This window comes from Penaeus vannamei, chromosome 23, assembly GCF_042767895.1.
Source record: "Penaeus vannamei isolate JL-2024 chromosome 23, ASM4276789v1, whole genome shotgun sequence".
Taxonomy (NCBI): Eukaryota; Metazoa; Arthropoda; class Malacostraca; order Decapoda; family Penaeidae; genus Penaeus; species Penaeus vannamei.
The window spans coordinates 9,155,026-9,173,496 of NC_091571.1; the positions used below are offsets into that span (position 1 = coordinate 9,155,026).

Genomic DNA, 18,471 nt, shown 5'->3' on the forward strand with positions numbered 1-18,471 from the left:
GGATTCTCGTCAGTCTCAACTATTTACAACAGGCTATATATATATTATTCAAGACCAGTAAAATAGAGTAAAATAAAAAGGAATGTTTATAGATATTTGCTTCTTCAAACAAAATCTTCTAAAAGATTTAAAATTAAACCAATAACACAGGTCAATGACAAAGGCATACATAAAAGCCTCACTGAAATCAAAGCCTCCTCAATATTTCTATACAACAATATACATTCTACTTACAGTAGACTTGGAAAAATATTCATCTGTTTCTCTCAAGGACCTAATCCTCACAGAGTGCATTATCTAGCTACACAATGACACATATTTTTTCCCCTCCTACAAACTATGACTGCAATATCTATCTTTTGGACACAATTCAGAATCTTTTCGGATTCTTTTCAGATATTTTTAACTTGCCATAAACACTGGCAATAAAAACAAAGAAATAAAGAAACTAACCAATCTGTGAAAAGAAAGTAAGATTTTATAAAGATAACAAAGTAGTTATATTATACACTGATCTTACACCAGTATTTAAATGAGAAGAAAAATATTCAATAAATAAAACATTGATGGAAAGAAGTACTAATACACTGCTTTTAAGTCAATAGCATCATGTGATTTCTCACAAGTGTCTTCCTTTCAATCAACAAACACAAGAAATGTATCTTTTATCATGTAAGAAAATTATGCAGGCTGCTATATGCATACACTGCACTAAAATTTAATTTGAACTTTCCCTTTTTAGCACAATGATTTTTTACGAGAGTTCAAAACCAGTGTTGCTAGTAATGGCATATCTCAACTTTTCTCTCAGTGTACTTTTACGCTGGTAGTTGGGTAACTTCAACAGGTTAAAGCAGGTTGAGGAAGTTGGCAGGCGATTTACCGGATCGCGTTTGCGAATGGCGAAGAAGCCACGGATGACACTGCCAATGGTATCCCCTGCAAGAAAAAATGTCTAATAACAACAATAAAGATACTAAAATATAAAAAAGTGAATATGAAAATATGGAAATATAACATATAAATGAGTATCTAATTGAAAGGAAGAGAGTCTAGCAATGAATTAAATATCTTGTCATGAAAAACAACCTCAATGATTAATTAATCAACAACAGACTTAATCCAACCAAGTTAATCCCCCTTGGCACATGGACTCACCTGTATCCTCATCATCACCAACCTCCACACAGCGGATTGAGAAGGGCGGCTCCAGGTGTGTGAACCCAAGGAGTGGAGGCTTTGAGCAGCTGGTCACAAACTGAAAGAATGTCACAGATACAGGAATAAGGAAGAATGAAACACTTGTTAATGATGAAAGCAAAATAGGTAGACCAATAAAATAAACTTGATGGTCTAATACATAATCACAGATATCACTTGAATAATTATAAAATTGAATTGCAAAACCAAATCTTAACCCATTTTATCTAGTTGACAGGACTCACATCATGGGAAAATTTGGCTGAGGGGAATTTGTCGTCATGGAGATTTAGCTCAGGGCTGAGGTTACAATAATATCCTGTCATGATATATGCAGCTGAAAGCCGAGGTGACAGAAGTAATTCCCTTTGAGAGTACAAAGCTCTTGGAAGCAGATTAAGGCTTGGGGGCATTTAGGAATGGGCTCTTACATTATTTCCAAAGGTAAATGAACCATGGCTGGAGGAGCACTGGCTCCAAGGAGGACACTATTTCCTTGCCCAGGATCCCATTTCTGGCCACCATGACAAAAATATTAATAAAATGAAAAATAACACAATGTTACTTATAGCTGTTGCTATTTCACAGAGTTGTGAACTATCTAGGGAGATGATATGGAATCTGTACAAGGAAAACTGTCTATTACACTCTAGATGCAAATGATAGAGGATTATGTAATAGGAAGATTCTTATACCTTAATTTGTTAATACCAAAATAATCATGAAAATATTAGAAAAATTCAACAGCCGATATTTTAAAACTCTACATTTGTAGGCTTCAAAAGCTGTGGCACACTCAATTTTAGTCCAAAATAAACATTTTTTGGCTCATGTAGCTGAATAATGAATCTACTGCTTGTTTCATTTTGTTTTTGCAATTTTTTCCTGTGCTTCTTCTAATAGTGACATCATACCCCCCCCCCTAAAATTTGATAATTCAAATATTCTCACACACACACACACACACACACACACACACACACACACACACACACACACACACACCACACACACACACACACACACACACACGCACACACACACACACACACACACACACACACACACACACACACACACACACACACACACACGATCATGCATTGGATTAAGATTAAATCTGTACAAAGCTCCTGTCAGAATACCTGTGTGATTTTTTTGGATTTTTTTGTCTACTTTTTGAAAAACTCTTTTTTGAAATTTGGGGTTTGGCATTTTTCTTTTTTTCACTATAACTTAAAAACTATTTGGACAATGAAAAAAAAAAAAAAAAAAAAATGGGTATAAGTTTCATCACAATTGGCAAAACAAATTGGGGGAAAAAACAAACAAAATAAAACTGACGATTGCCTTAAGCCTAATACCCGTATTCTGGGCCATGTGTACCAGACACCCAGATCCAATGCGTTAATCTCATACAATCTCATAATCTTACACTTTCACACTGCTTTCTCACATTCACATCTTACACAATCTCACCTTGAGAAAAAGTGCTCTCTCCTCCTCCTTGAAGTCCTGCTCCAAGATGTCCCACAGCCAGCACACAACTCGGTGCTTGTCATGGAAGCCGCCATAGTACTGCGTGTGACGTCGAAGGTCCTTCAGATCTACAGCCACATTGTCTCCCGAAATTAATCGCTGGAACTGAGGGACAGGGAAAAATATCATATATATTGAATATAAATTTTGATACACAAAAAAATAAAAATAAGTATGGTGGTGTTAACCTTATGTAAAAAATGTCTACTGTGTTAAAATAACAATTAGTATCTAGTATCTATTAGTATCTAAGAATAACAAAACTACATTGGCTACAGTAAGTAATATCCCATTCAAAATCAAAACAATCATAATGAATTAAAAGTAAAAATAATGTCAACTTTATACATTGTATGATTAAATTGTCTGGCTTAACAACATCAAACATAGAAAAAATCACACATGCACACGTCACAATCAGCGTCCCCAGACTTTACCTCTGGCACGGAAAATAGCCCAAACCACTCAGGGTTGACAATGGACCGGAATCCCCGTATGAAGGCCTTGGTTTGCTCCTTGATCTGGGTGTGCATCTTGAAGTGAGCCATGAGGTGGATGTAGACAATTTTGTTGTCATTGGTCACTGACACTGCTTTACCCCCTGGTCGAAGTTCGTGAGTGATAATCTGACCCAGGTAGTCCTCGTCATAGGAAAAGGTGAGGTCAAGGTCGCTCACATCGCCTTCATAGTGCTGGGAAACAGATGATCAATGTTAGGACAACATCAGGACATGTATTCTGCACAAGGTGTTTACAATTATGATCAGTTCAATCAGTTTCCTCAAAGAAATTTTTTTTTAATGCAATGGAGCCCCTCAATCAGTTCTTTCACATCTATACAAGACAATCTTCATACCTTTATATAGGTCAGTGACTTATAAAGCTCGGGGTCTAGTGATGGCAGTTCATCGATGGAGGAGTACAAGGCAGACTGCTGTTCACCTAGGATTTGGCTCATGAAAAATGATGCAAATGGACAGTCAATGACAATGCCCTGGAAGAAGAAAAAGAGAGAAAAGAGAAAATTATGATAATTTTGTATTTTGGATTTCAACTCCTTACAATACTATATACTTTGGGGAAAAATGATTGGAATGCTGGTTTGCACTTTGGCTATTTGGCTAATCACACTACAACTCTCATTCTGAACAGCTTGCTATGAGAATTTGAGTTTTAGAACCATAGCTCTCACCTGGAAACAACTGACAATCCTAAATTCTGGCTAAGCACTAGGAAATGAGATCCATGTAACTGTGGATCTTGCATGTGGATGTTTGTAAAAGTCAGTTGTTGTAGTTCCACTGTAGTACAACTTTGCTGATTCTGAACCACTTAGTTTGGCATGCAATTGAAGAACATATACCTAAGGGGTTTGTTCCTTGCTTCCAGGTAGCTCCATATCATGCAATCATTATCTCAGTCCAGTCACAATATAAAGCTCTTCTACTATGTGGTCTTCACACTGTGGTGGTTCAATGCTTTAATGGGAATTTAGGCCAAGAAACAGTAATAAGGCCTCATGTTGTCATACACATTTGTATCAAGGTCACAACCAAGATCTTGTTAGTGTGTGTATAGCAGAAAAATGAACTTGTTGGTTACCGCTATGTTGCATGCACCACCATAGGTGTTTTGGCTGGCTTTAGAATCAGATAGCAAATACTAACCTCGTATACAGCCTTGCCCAACATCTTGCCTGTGAATTCAAACAACTGCAGATGATTTTCTGTCATTGAAGATGTTGGGGATGGGTACAGCCGTTCCTCACTTGTCAGACGGAACAAGTTGAGTGAAGGATCAAACACCCTCTTCAGAGTCTCCTCCAGAAATTCTGCAGTTATTAAAGAAATATCATATAAACCAATACATACAGGACAAGCATTAGAGTAAAAGAAAAGATTAAGGACAAGAAAACTAACTACACAAACATACATGTAGAAAGAGAATATTTACTTATCTTTACCTATCTATCTATCTACCTATCAATATAAGTATATAAAGACACAAACACATATATATATACATGTATATATATGTATATATAAGATACATATATATATATATATATATATATATATATATATATATATATATATATATATATATATATAATATATATATATATAATATATATATATATATATATATATAATATATATAAAATATAAATATAATGTATATATAATATATATATATATATGTATATATATATATTTATATATATATCAATATATATATAATATATAATATATATATATATATATATATATATATATATATATATATATATATATATATATATATATATATATGTGTATATATATATATATATATATATATATATATATATATATATATATATATATATATATATATAGATATATATATATATATATATATATATATATTAAATGTATACAAACACACACACACACACACACACACACACACACACACACACACACACACACACACACACACACACACACACACACACACACACACACACACACACACACATATATACACACACATGATGAAAAAATAAAAAGAAAAAAAAGAATCTATCTTTACCAAATCTCATCACTCACTGACCTTTGAACACACCATCCTGATCAATTCCCGCCTCATCTAAGCCCTGCTCATTGATGAAGCGGACTCGTATCAACCCCTTTAAGGCTTGAGGTGACAGCGAAGCCAATTGTCTGTACCCATCCTCAACAAGACGAGACCTGTTGATGAAAATCAAATTTGACTAATTTTTTTCCTTTTTTGCATAAACAATGGGTAGCAAAGACTTTCTTTTTGGTTAAATTAAGTCATGGATGAATGTTAATTTGTAGTCATCAAATCGTCAACTACTATAAACATACCTTCGTACTGTAATGAGGGTTGACTGTGGAGCTGCGCATGCCGCTTCAGTTAGTCCCAGTACCTCCTTTTCATTTGCAACTTGCATTCGCAATAAGAGCACACGTTCTTCATGAGGAATTATGTGTGGCATCTCTTGCAGTAATACCTGAAAGCATCAACATCTATATCTAACCTCTGATATGTGTCTTATCCATGCACATGACTTGTGAAGTTCCCTGAAACCTTTTTCATCATTCATGTATTATTCAAGAATAAATGATATATGAATTATGTTTAAAGTCTTGTGCAGAAATATTCAGTGACTTGACAAATAAAAAATTGGAAATTTTTCTCCATATATAGAATGGCTAACTGTTACTTTTCAAAAGCAAAAGAATTAAAGCTCATCTGGATATCCACATTCTTTGTAACAATTTCCTCAGACTAATAAATAAAAAGGTCTCTAAAATGCTGCTACATAGCCCATTAAAATAATATGAAATTCAAATGCATATAATCAATAAAGAATCTAAAAATAAATAAATAAATAAATAAATTCTATAGCATTATATATACACATACCAAAAAAATATTTTCAAATAATTATTTGAGACTGACATTTCTGGTGATTTTACGAAGTACAATTTTCAAAAGCTTAAGGAAAGATATAAAAATCCGAAAATCATTCTTAAATCTCCTAAAACAAGTATTGATGAAACAAACATACTTCCAAAAACAATCCACGTATACAATCATAAAGGGAGATATCATAATATGCCAAATCATAAGTGAAGACTAAACAAAAATAAAAAGAACACATGCAAGGCACAATACAATCAACCTTAACTTGTCTTTTACCTGCGTGCTTTTTTTCCCCCGTCCAAAGTCTGCCATGAACGATGACACGCGCACCTCCTTAATCAACCAGTGTGTATTTGGGACGTATCTTCTGCGTGAATTGCGAGTGTACAGCAGCATGAACAAGGTGTGGAGGGAAGAGAAGAGGGGACTGTTCTTCACGTTCCGAACATCCACGAGGCCATTGTGGATCAACTATAGGTAGTGGCAGGAGCGAGAAGAGATGAGAGAAATCAATATCATTATATAATTTTCATAGGGGATAAAAGTAATGCTGAATAAAAACTGTAAAAGAAAAGATTAATATATAAAAGGATATGTGCTCTCTATAACCCTGTAACCCTGTAACTACTCTTGAAAAGAAGTCCACACACTATTTACATAACATCTGCTTAACACATAGGGCATAATGAAATATATATGTCAAAGGAATTCAAACAAATTAATTATAAATATCATAGAAGTGAATTACAAGGACTTTCATTAACAAACTATTTCCTTAACCCTTTGTATGTGAGTATATGTATCATCTACTGTGAATTTTAGCACACACATATGGCTCTACAAGTGCTCAGCCACCAAGGAGTCAATCAGTAGCCCAGTGTGATCTCACCTGATTTCCCCACTGTCAATTTTTTTTTTCTAATGCCGCAAAAATGGATATTGGTGTTATAATTACTGAAATTATGATTAGTATAATGTTATCAAAATACTAGTAACAATTAATAAAAAAAAAATCTTTCTGAATACCAAGGATAAACAGGTACAACAGGTAAGACTATTAATTGACTCCTTCATGACACAGTACATATGAAGCCATCTATGTGTAAACACAATCAATAAGAACAGAAACACAAGCAAGAATAGGAGGAGAGTGCACAAAAGAGGAGAAAGAAGGAAGGAGAAGAGGAGGAAAAGAAGGATATAAAAAGAAAAAGAAAGAAGGAATAAATAAATACTCAAAAAAAAAAAAGAAAAAAAAAGAAAAAAGAAAAAAGGAAGCCTACTTTATATATGAAGTTGTTGAGAAAATATGCCATTGCAGCATAATCAGCAACACTGAAGGGTTTCTGCTTCTCGTACATCTCCATGTCGTCCAAGATCCTGGAATATAACCAAAACGAACTTTAACTTCACACAACATGCTGATTCTATGAAATGTAAAGTATTCACAAAAATCTAAACTACCATTTATTTTGAAAATAAAAATAATGATAATAGTCATAAAAAGAGTAACAATACTACTACTACTACTATTACTATAACACTCATGGTAATAATAGTAACAATAATTCACAGTAGTAATAATAATAATGATTGTAAAAAAAATCTTAAAAAAGAAAAGAAAAGAAAAGAAAAATTAATAATAACTAATAAAACATGTTAATGTCATACTAACGTCACTAGGTGGGTGGTTGAGTCACAGAAAAGCATGAGCATGTGGAATTCTGGGGCAGATGCTTTGGTTGATACAGACAGCAGATCCAAGAAGCTCTTTAATCCACAAGTAGGACCAAGAGAGAGCAATATCATCCACAGTTGGATGACTATGTCACTCTTGTAGCATAAACCTGAAGGAATTTGTTTCATGTTTTGGTGAAGAACTATTTTTTGGTATGTGAGAATGTTGCAAATGCCAAGATTACTGACATTTGAAATCCATTAAACAATAAGAACATGAAGTATAAAAATATATAAATATCTCTAAATCTTTGTGTGGTACCAAGTGCTGAACTTTAACTACTATTTGCCTAAATCAAGGAGGTGACTTCAGCCTAAATTAATTTTACATTAACCCTGAGCCATGAGAGGTAACTTAAAGAAACAATGCTGAGATTAACCCCTGTACAAAAAAGAGAGAAAAAGAATTATACTCCCACAGAGAAATAAATTAATTTCACAAGATACTAATTTTTACTGTCCTTGCTATCCTTCTTCATAAATCATACAAATATCCTAATCACAACTTATCCAAAACAACAATAACAACATATCCCACACACCTGTTAGGATATCCATGCGCAACTGAGACAGAGTAGTGGTTGCAGTATGGTACATGGAGCACACCATGGCAACTGTCGAGATCTCATTAGAGCCCAGCTTGCGGTAAGTCCCACTTTTGGGCATTCCTCCACTACCCAGGGGGCTGTTTTTGCTTGAGGAGCTAAGTTTGCATTCAAAAGCTTTCTTCAGGAGACTTGCTGAGGTTATGGAGCTCAAAGATGAGGTGGTGGAAGTCAAGGAAAGCCCCGAGATATCATTGGTGTCACTTATTAAGGGTTCCTGCAAATGTACATAAAAAGGGGAGGTTTATTCAAAAGTACTGTATCAGTCTTAAATATCTTATTCTATATCATACTATTTCTCAGGAAAAGTTACTTTCTCTAGTTTTCTAACTGACAAAATAATTTTTGTTTGTATTATACATCATCATAATCTCTGATCATATTAGATGATAAGAAAATAAAAAAAGGTGTTTATATTGTTCCAAAGATTCATTATTTTTCTTCTTGAAAAAAAAAAATAATAATAATAAATAAATAATAATAACCAGTCTAAAATCTGGTTATATTACTGGAAATTGATCACTAAACTTTTTAAAGTAGATTTCTGAATCCCCTCCAACCTCCATCTATAATTTCTTCGTGCCCCAAAAGAGAGAAAAAATATAGATAATTATACTTTGCATGCAATCAGTTATTCCTTTCTGAAGTTTTATTTCTAAAATTTTCTCATTCAAAAATCTAATTTCAGAATATGTTAATACTGCAAATATGCAAATGACATCTGAAAATCTTTTCGCACTCTTTTCTTTTAAGGAATAGCAAGATTATATATACACCTAAACAATCAACTGAAAGCTTTTAACACAAAACTTTCATTTATTAGGAAAGGCTGAATATTTGGAAAAAAGTTCCCCTATACTTTGCTGCAGAATATAAGACTGTTCAGGGATCGAAGGTAAAAAGTTACTTTAGGCCTACTTTTGTGGGGTTGTACCTCCTTAGTTACTGCAATAGATGGCCAAGCAGACAAACAGTTATTTAGCAGGCATCTGGCATCGGTGGACATGCCATCAGGAATGGAGCCCAGTCATGCCATGGCATATTCATGCATTGGCAATGAGTTAAAAAGAAAAAGGAAAGGGAAAAAAGGAAGAGTGCAAAATGAAAAAAGTCCTTTCCTCTCTTCCCCAAAACAAAACTTACCTGGTCTTTGACTAATTCTGTGAGCGTAGAGAACATAACTCTGATGACGGGGCCAGACCACAGGAGCTGCAACTGTGTTTTGACAGTGGACAGTGCATCATTCAGATGTTGATCAAGGGGGCGGGAGAACCAACCAAGCACCGGGTGCCACTGTGTCAGACTGCTCTGTTTTGTTGTCACATATTCTCTGCATTTTTCTAACAGCTTTGTTACTACAAACTGAAAATCATAAGGTGCAATACATTTAAGCATAATATCTATTTTTCTTTTCTGCTTCTAATGCTATAACAAAAGTTTGGTCATTTGAATTCTCCATCACATAAAAGATCCACAAGAATGATAAAACTTATGCAAAAGAACTTACATTGAATTGCGGGAAAGCCAATTCTTTTAAGGCACCATCTCTCTCTTCATAACCCATATGCACAAGGTTGGCCAAAAGACACAAGGCATAGGGGCCCTCCAATGTGTTGAATACGATTCGCAGATTCTGCTCACTTTGCATGAATTCAACAGCTCTCTCAAACAAATTACTATTCTGAATCATCTTCAGAGCCTAGTGAGAATAAAGGCATAAAAAATACGTAAGATATGTAATGTCATAAGGACACTACACTTTTTTATGAGAAAAATATGTAACATTGTTTGCTTTCAAAAGGTATATATTCTAAGCCTATTTCAAACACTTGAAGTAATTCTACTGATGATATTTTTTCAGCTTACTTGAATTACTTGAATTACTTAGATGAATGTTAAATATTACAATTACAAATGATGTGATAGCAACTTTCAAAACATACTACAACATATACAAATACTCCCAAACCCACATACATACCTTCTCACTCACTCACTCACTCACTCACTCACTCACTCACACACACACACACACACACACACACACACACACACACACACACACACACACACACACACACACACACACACACACACACACACACACATACACACACACACACACACCCATGCACGCACAACGCACGCACGCACTCTTTTCTTCGATATATCCAACGCCGCATCCACATGCCCAGATCTTCCCCTTCCTCCGGCCATGAAACATACAAGACAGCAAAAGATCCTTCATATACAATAAAAGAGATCCTTACCTCCGGTGCCAGATGAACTAGATGGTGAACCAAGGCAGGGACACTCAGTATGTGAATGGTAGTAAGTGAGAGTAGTTTGTCTGAATAGTTGGTAGCTATCAAAGGCCGCATGGATAGAGTCACAATAGTAGTAATGGCTGGACCCCTCAGTGCTGCTTTTCCTCTGCATAATCCGCGTACAAGTACACACTTAAAAGAAATAACAATATTAAATAAAAATAGAACAGATGGTATTACCTGATATCATATTCTGAACCAATCCTAATCATTCATTAAGTTCCAAATCTTTAACTTCTAACAAGCCACAATTATATGCATCTAATTTTCTCATACACTGCTTATGCATATAATATAAAAATTAATTAAATACTTAAACGAGGTCCTTACATTGAGGGTTGTGTAAAGGCCTCTGCACACCAAATCTCCCATTATATTTTCAGTCAGTTTATTGAGAGCTGGTCGTAGTGGTTCAAGGTTGGGTGCACGAATAATTCGCCAAGTGTTGGTGGCAGTGAAGGCAAGGAGAAGGTGCAGGTAGAGTGATATCAAACGATTATCTGATGACACGTCTGCCTGTAAACTCTCCAACACTTTACATGTTATATGCAGAACCTAGAAAGAGATGAGAGAAAGAAGGAAATCATATCTACTGTTATGATTAATAATGAAGATGCACTATGGTTACCTTCAATTCAGTCATTAAAAACCAGTACTATGCAAAGGAAAATAATTCATGAATAACACCAACTTACATCCTTCATGTGCTGAATCCAGTGCAAGGTAAGCTCTTTGTTCATCCCACATGAAACGTAGCTTTGCTTCACATTTTCACTATCCATGCTTGCCAAAAGGTACCTTGTTGCAGAAAATGAAAAGAGAGAAAAAATTATTAGACTTGATGAGTTCCTAAATATCTGAAAACAGTAAATAAACTAAGCCTAATAAACATGTGGTAAAAGGCTTTTTTCTCAAAGCTGTTGAATGTATTTGCCTTCCGTAATGACAACTTCTTCTACTATCTTCTAATCTCGCAAGGAGTCAGTAGTAATATAGTGGCTAGGGATACTGTCCTCAAAATATAAAGAAAATTCTCCATTAATTACATTAACCCTTTTCAAGGCTACAGGTGATTTATATCTCACACATGCTCCTAAATTTTAGCAGGCACCAGATATCTAGTATACATTTGAAAAATCATAACAATATCCTAAAACAATAAAATATCGTAAAATCTAACAGACAACATTATTCACCATATTTTTGAAGAGTCTGCAAAAGAACAATTTAACAAATTTCTCAACATGCAACATATGAAAGTAAATACCTTGTAAAAATCTCAAATCTTTTCTTGTCCTTTTTAAGATCAAATATCTTTACAAATCTCGCAGCTTCCTTGAATGCTTCAGTGGCAATAGGGAGCGTGTTTGTCTGGTCAGCAGGTGGTGGTTCTGTGCCAAAGACCTCATCAAAATGCTCTCTGAAAGGCAAAATAACGATATTGAATGTAAATGAAAATCATGAAAATTAAAAATATAAAAAAAGGATATATATACACACAGCCATCTGCTACTATGCACTGTTTTCATGAATGACTACTATCATGCATACTCCAATTCTAAAATGCACCTAAGTTCACTACTGTACACAGAATTTTGTTCACTGGTTATTTTGAAATTACCTGCGATGTGCACTTTGCATTAAGTCAAATTTGAATAGTAACATTACCACCCATGAACAAGTGTTATCAGCAACAGATTACTTTTTATAAGTGTGAATAATAGCAAGTAGTCAAAAGAAATCCTCCAAAATTTCACTTTTCAATACAAACCTAAGAGGGAAAGAACAAGGGCTGAATCAAATTCCATCCCTCATCAATTTCTTAGAAGCTGAAAGATGAATGGTCTCCCAGGATGGACCTAGCACGAGCCTATAGAATGCATGCTTAACCCTATGGTGACAGGTCAAGATTCGTTTGTGATGTAATATTACATAGCAGACTAGACTTTGTGGTTAGGCCTGAGCTGTGAACAGCCAGCCCACCCGCTGCTAGTCATAACTCATTTGCAAGTCATATGCTGTTACGCCATGACGGCTATAAACATCACCGTCACTAAGCAGTTAAACTTACACCAAGAAACCAATTAAGTAAACACCCAGAAGCATATTGCAATTTGATTTGGCTAGAAAGTCTTCTTGACAAGCTAGGATGGATGCTTTGATAAGTGAGGTGCAAACCAGCAAGTCTCCTGGTGGCTAATGAGCAAACCCATCAACGCACTCATTAATTCGTTCAACCTTAAAACTGTGATAGTATTTAATAATGTCAATAAATTCAGCATTTACTTTGTTATTTTGTTTTCTTGACAAATTCAGCACTTATCTGTGGTTTCAGGTTTCCCATAAAATCTGTATCTATCTTGTCTTATTTTCTCAATAAAACAATAGTGTTTAGGGGGGATATACTAGCAAAGTAAGTAGCTAGATCATCTGTTCAAGGACCAATTAGAAAGTGTTCTTTGATTCCTTAGTTCTACCATCTCAATTTTTTTGTATATGCTGGCATGTAAGCAATTAGGTGCAATAGCAGAGGATAAATATGCTTGTAGTTAATATCATCAATGTTCCAAGCCATCTTATGCTGGCTACAGTAGTTGATATAAGCTATCATATCAATGATAGTGAATAATGATAATAAAAAAGTATACTCCTATATGACTGGACTAATATATGTATAAAATCAAAACAATAAACTTTGTTTTTTTTACTAAATTACTTGTCATCTGTGGCTATATCAAGGCCTTCAGCACAATCTTAAATCACAAGGTGAGAAATCCTTATCTAAAAAAGTGCATTTTGTGAACGCAATTATAAATCAGTCAAAAATGCAAGCTACAAGATAAGGAATTATGTTATCTATGCTTCTAAATGGTACATTTCCTCATCCTGTCTCAAAAAAATATACATTAAAAGTAACACATACTTCCCTTTATCCTTAAAATATAGCTTATTCTAATGATCTAATAAATAAATCACAAATTTTGGTTCTGTCACAAATTCAAAACCAATGAACATGAAAGAGTTTGACTATGATGTCACTCACCTTGTTTTCTTTTCCACACTGCAACGCACAAGCCAGCCACGTATAGCTGCCTGAATAGCAACAGCAGCTTCATCGCGCCTTCGTTCGGCGGCCCGCTCCTCTCTAGCTTCCCTGGTTGCCTCGAGAAATGCTTCACGATTGGACTCATGGGTGCTGAACATTTTGCTGATGGATGGCCACACTTGGCCTTATCCACCTAAAAAATGAAGGACAGATATTCTTAATATTTAATATTATGTCTGCAAGATAAAAAACATCAATAAGAGGAAAAAGAAATTTAACCTCTATACCATATACCATACATTTTCTACCCCGGGACAGAAAAAACAGGGTGGAAATATTACCGCATCAATATACAAAATCAAATGAGGTTCATCTATATGAGGTTGAGTTGACCATTACTGTGGCACAAAGCATGGAGGCTAAAGCAAAGCCAACTGTACAGATCTGCAAACTTTAACAGTGTTGTTTTATATATTCTATATGACCATATATCATTTTTTCTTTAAATCTTTGTGGTCATCACAAAAATTATCTATGTTCAGCACTAAAAAGATTATTACACATATTAATACCATGCAAAGCAATAATGATAATAATAATAATAATAAAAAAAGAAAAATATGTATTGGGACACATTCTCTAGGTTTTATCTTGCTATTCAATCTTCTAAGATGTACAGGAATGTGAGTTGAGGGGCAAATTTGACATGGGAGGACAGTTTACCTGTATCTCATGTTTTTGTAGATGAGATGTCATGTCTTCTCACATTATTTTTTGTTCCCATTTCTTTTATTCCTAAAATTCCTATGAATTTAGTGTTATCGTTTACAACCTAGAATTCATAGAAATCTCAATACAGTCGTTTGTCATACAGTTTAATACACTGACAATGGAATTTCTCTGTGCCAAGCACTGGGCCTTGGAAGCAGTCAGCCACTTGAGCGAAAGATTAAAAGTGTGACAAACTTACATTTCGACTACTTAACTTTAAATTTTACCAGAGCATACATGAATTTTTAGGAGTGGGGGTTAAAATAACATTAAAACCTATTTTTGTATCTTTGGTATATCAAGCAGGCAAACAACTGTTACGTGCACACAACCTAGAGTGGGCTTAACCACACATGTCACAGGTACAGCATTTGGGCCTGGTTTGCCATTGCATGATCAGACCTCTGGCCTTAATTCTTGACAAAATCTGTCAGGAAATATTTTATATTACTCACTGAGACATGACTATATTTATGCATCCCTATTTTGTTTGAAAGAGGGAAAGCTTACAGTGGATATCCTAAACAAAAAAAATCACTACACTATCATTTTTGCACTATCCTTAACCTTTCATGACAAGGCCAAAATTTTCTGTGACAATCATTATGCAACAGTCTACCATTTCTGGCAGGGTGTTGTGTACATTCGCTAGAACAAGTCATGCCGCATATACATGTCTTACATCACTATGTCACAACAGAGATAGCTGTATCTGTTACTAAAGAGTTAAAAAAAATGTGTTAAATATTATGACAATCTTATTTTACTATCTAAATTTGTTTCATATATACAAATTAGTTTTTTTTCTCATCATTATGAACTGTATAGCTGGGATTAGCTCTTACAATCCATTTTTGAACTACTATTTTTGTTGTTGTCACTATACTTTTATAAGTTTTCACAACTAATCTTTTCTTAAATCACAAAAGAATAAAAATTCACACTTTATCATAATTACTCTGTTGCAATATTAAGTGAAAACCTTTCCCCACCCATGAAAAAGTCTACACAAATAATACATGTCTAAGCTTACACAAACAAGACATAAAAAAATCTACAAAGAAATGGTCAGGAAAGAGCTATATAAAGTGGTGGACATCAGCTTAAATAAATAATAAACAAAATCACAATTACAATAAAAAACTGTAACAGCACAGGAACATAGCATAACTTGCAACACAGCAAGACAAAAAACAACACATCTATAGGTGATAACTCTTCAATCCTAATATTAATTTTTCCAGCCTCCATAATAATGCATCAATTGCTATGGCAACATATCAACAACCACTTTATATCAACTGCAATGCCAACAGCAACATACCAACACCAAAAGAACTAGTCTGACATTTACACTAAAGACGACGTGATCAACTGCAACTTATCGGGGCAATTTGCAGAAATCAATCACTCTTTTGGGCACGAAACCTTCAGCGGAAGTTGGGTATTGTTTTTTTAAATCAATTACATTCTGAAATCTCATAATGCATTAACCACGAAACACTCTTATCCCATTCTCCTTCATATCGAAATAACCCTTTTCTATTTCGTTTTTTCATTAATTACGAATCATTCTTTCCTGTCTTCCCTCTTCGTAAACGAATACTTCCCTTTTCACATGATTTTCTGCCTAATTTCGACTAACTCTTCTTTCCCTTCATCTCATATGATTAAGAAATCCTTATATAAACGATAACTATACATAAATATACCTGTAGGAAGCCAGAAGGAGTAAGAATTTGGGTGCGTTCCTTCTTTTGCATGAACAGCTGATACGTCAAGTGTTTAGCAAGAGTGAGGGGATACAGGCGATGTAAACAATGATAATATGTATAAAAAAAGAAAATAATTTTAGATATATTTTCTTTTTCTTATTTTTGGGATCATTTTTTCTTAAGGAATTATGTGTGTGATGGGTGATTTGTTTTGTTACTTGGTTGATTTGTTATTTTGTTTATTTCCTGATAGGGGTAACGAAGTATTTCTTTTGGGAATAGATTGTCTGGCGACTTAGGGCAGCGGCGGGTTTGCAATCAGCTAACTTTGTTGCTTGTAGATCACGACAAACTTATTATTGGTGTAACTATAAGGAAAAAAATGTGTGCGCGTGCATATATATATATATATATATATATATATATATATATATATATATATATATATATATATATATATATATATATAATTGTTTGTTTGTGTGTGTGTGTGTGTGTGTGTGTGTGTGTGTGTGTGTGTGTGTGTGTGTGTGTGTGTGTGTGTGTGTGTGCGTGCGCGTGTATTTGTATGTGTGTATGTATGTATGTGTGTGTGTCTGTGTGTGTGTGTGTGTGTGTGTGTGTGTGTGTGTGTGTGTGTGTGTGTGTGTGTGTGTGTGTGTGTGTGTGTGTGTGTGTGTGTGTGTGTGTGTGTGTTTGTATATGTGTGTTTTGTGTGAGCGCGTACTGTTCGTTGGGGCTACATCTGAAATCTAAGAGCTTCCCTTTGGTATCATCCATTAGAAAAAAAATGTGAACGAGTGAATGATTCCACAATTGTTCATTCTCATTTATTTTCTTCTGCCATTTCACTACGAACTACCTACCAAAAGAAACATGATACCATACAACATCTGAGACGAGGAATTGTCCTGAGTGTTCAAAGCTTCTTGGCAGATCAAACTCATCAGTTTACTACAAATTCTTCGCCAAAATACGTAACTGTGTTTTCTTATTATAAGCCTCCCCATACATGTACTTACTCGTCAACAGCATATTCGCTTACCCTTATAAGTAGTCCTTTATTAAAGTCACGACACTTCCTCATGAAACATAGTCCTAACAGATAATTCTTATGCTCGACACCTTAAGGGCAACCCTCTATATTCAAAACAATATAGATGTCAAGATAAAACTTTCATTTAATTATTTGAGCTACAATAAATATAAATTTTTGACTGAACTTGAATATTCAGAATGATACATGAGCAGATCTCCATCCTAAGTCGGGGACGGCAATCTATCGTCTCCTTGCCATAAACTACAAGGGGAGCTCTTTCCCTTGCTTGTCACGTACAGGAATGAAACAGTTATTAGCCTTTCTCTACATGAGTTCCATCAAGAGTGACACACTTCTATCATCGTTTTATGCAGTTGTGGATTTTTTGCTTGTAGGAGTCCGCAGGTTGCACTTGAAGCCATGAAGTGACTTTAAGAATCAGTGCCTCATTATCTTTGAAACGTTTGCTCTTCAAAAATGACAAAAGTGAAAGAGGTGAAAGTCAGATGTTGCAAGGTCTGGAGAATAAGGAGGATGAGGAAGGATGTCGTACCCATAGGACCGCGCTTCCAACTGGTCAATGTGAGAGTTGTGAACAAGGGGCTTGTCTTGCAGGAGGCGGACACCTTTGGTTAACATTCCGCGCCTCTTGATTGTGATAGCCTCCCGCAAATTCTGCAACAGTGAATCATAAGAAGCTTCTATAATTGTAGTACCTTTTACCAGGAAATCCATCATCACTACTCCACGCTGGTCCCAAAAGACTGAACATGACCTTGCCTGCCGAGGGTGTGACACGTGCCTTTTTGGAGGGTGGTGAGTCAAAGTGCTTCCACTGTTTTGATTAGGCTTTACTTTCTGGATGATAGTGGTGGACCCAAGTTTCATCCTGCATAATTAATCTGGCTAAAACGTCCTTCTTGGCACAAGGCTAAAAGAGCCCTGGAACAATGGACTCATTCCTGCTTCTGGAAAGGTGTGAGTAGCCTGGGAACCCATCGTCGAGCTGACAACTTTTACATATGCAGATGCACATGAATTATTTTGCCCACAGACC

The 18,471-nt window shown here is 35.0% G+C and overlaps 1 protein-coding gene across 1 annotated transcript; it reads right to left on the bottom strand.

The window, feature by feature from the left end:
- On the bottom strand, nucleotides 1–16,461 carry LOC113820810 (ubiquitin-protein ligase E3B). The gene is made up of 20 exons (XM_027373174.2): nucleotides 16,373–16,461; nucleotides 13,887–14,082; nucleotides 12,111–12,263; nucleotides 11,539–11,641; nucleotides 11,174–11,398; nucleotides 10,787–10,975; nucleotides 10,024–10,215; nucleotides 9,660–9,878; nucleotides 8,454–8,733; nucleotides 7,850–8,021; nucleotides 7,458–7,554; nucleotides 6,451–6,645; nucleotides 5,613–5,758; nucleotides 5,335–5,471; nucleotides 4,407–4,570; nucleotides 3,596–3,733; nucleotides 3,177–3,431; nucleotides 2,680–2,844; nucleotides 1,159–1,258; nucleotides 1–939 (listed from the first exon to the last, which is right to left on the bottom strand). Exons 2-20 carry the CDS (start codon nucleotides 14,045–14,047, stop codon nucleotides 755–757), a joined length of 3,276 nt encoding a protein of 1,091 aa, XP_027228975.1. The 5' UTR covers nucleotides 14,048–14,082; nucleotides 16,373–16,461; the 3' UTR covers nucleotides 1–754.
- Nucleotides 16,462–18,471: the final 2,010 nt, after the last annotated feature.

Bases quoted from the DNA above. Each gene is read 5' to 3' on its own strand.
- LOC113820810 (XM_027373174.2), bottom strand. From the start codon at position 14,047: ATGTTCAGCACCCATGAGTCCAATCGTGAAGCATTTCTCGAGGCAACC. The intron at 12,264-13,886 runs GTGAGTGACATC...TTTGCCTTTCAG, and splicing joins AGTGTGGAAAAGAAAACAAG to AGAGCATTTTGATGAGGTCT. The intron at 940-1,158 runs GTGAGTCCATGT...TTTTTCTTGCAG, and splicing joins TGGTGATGATGAGGATACAG to GGGATACCATTGGCAGTGTC.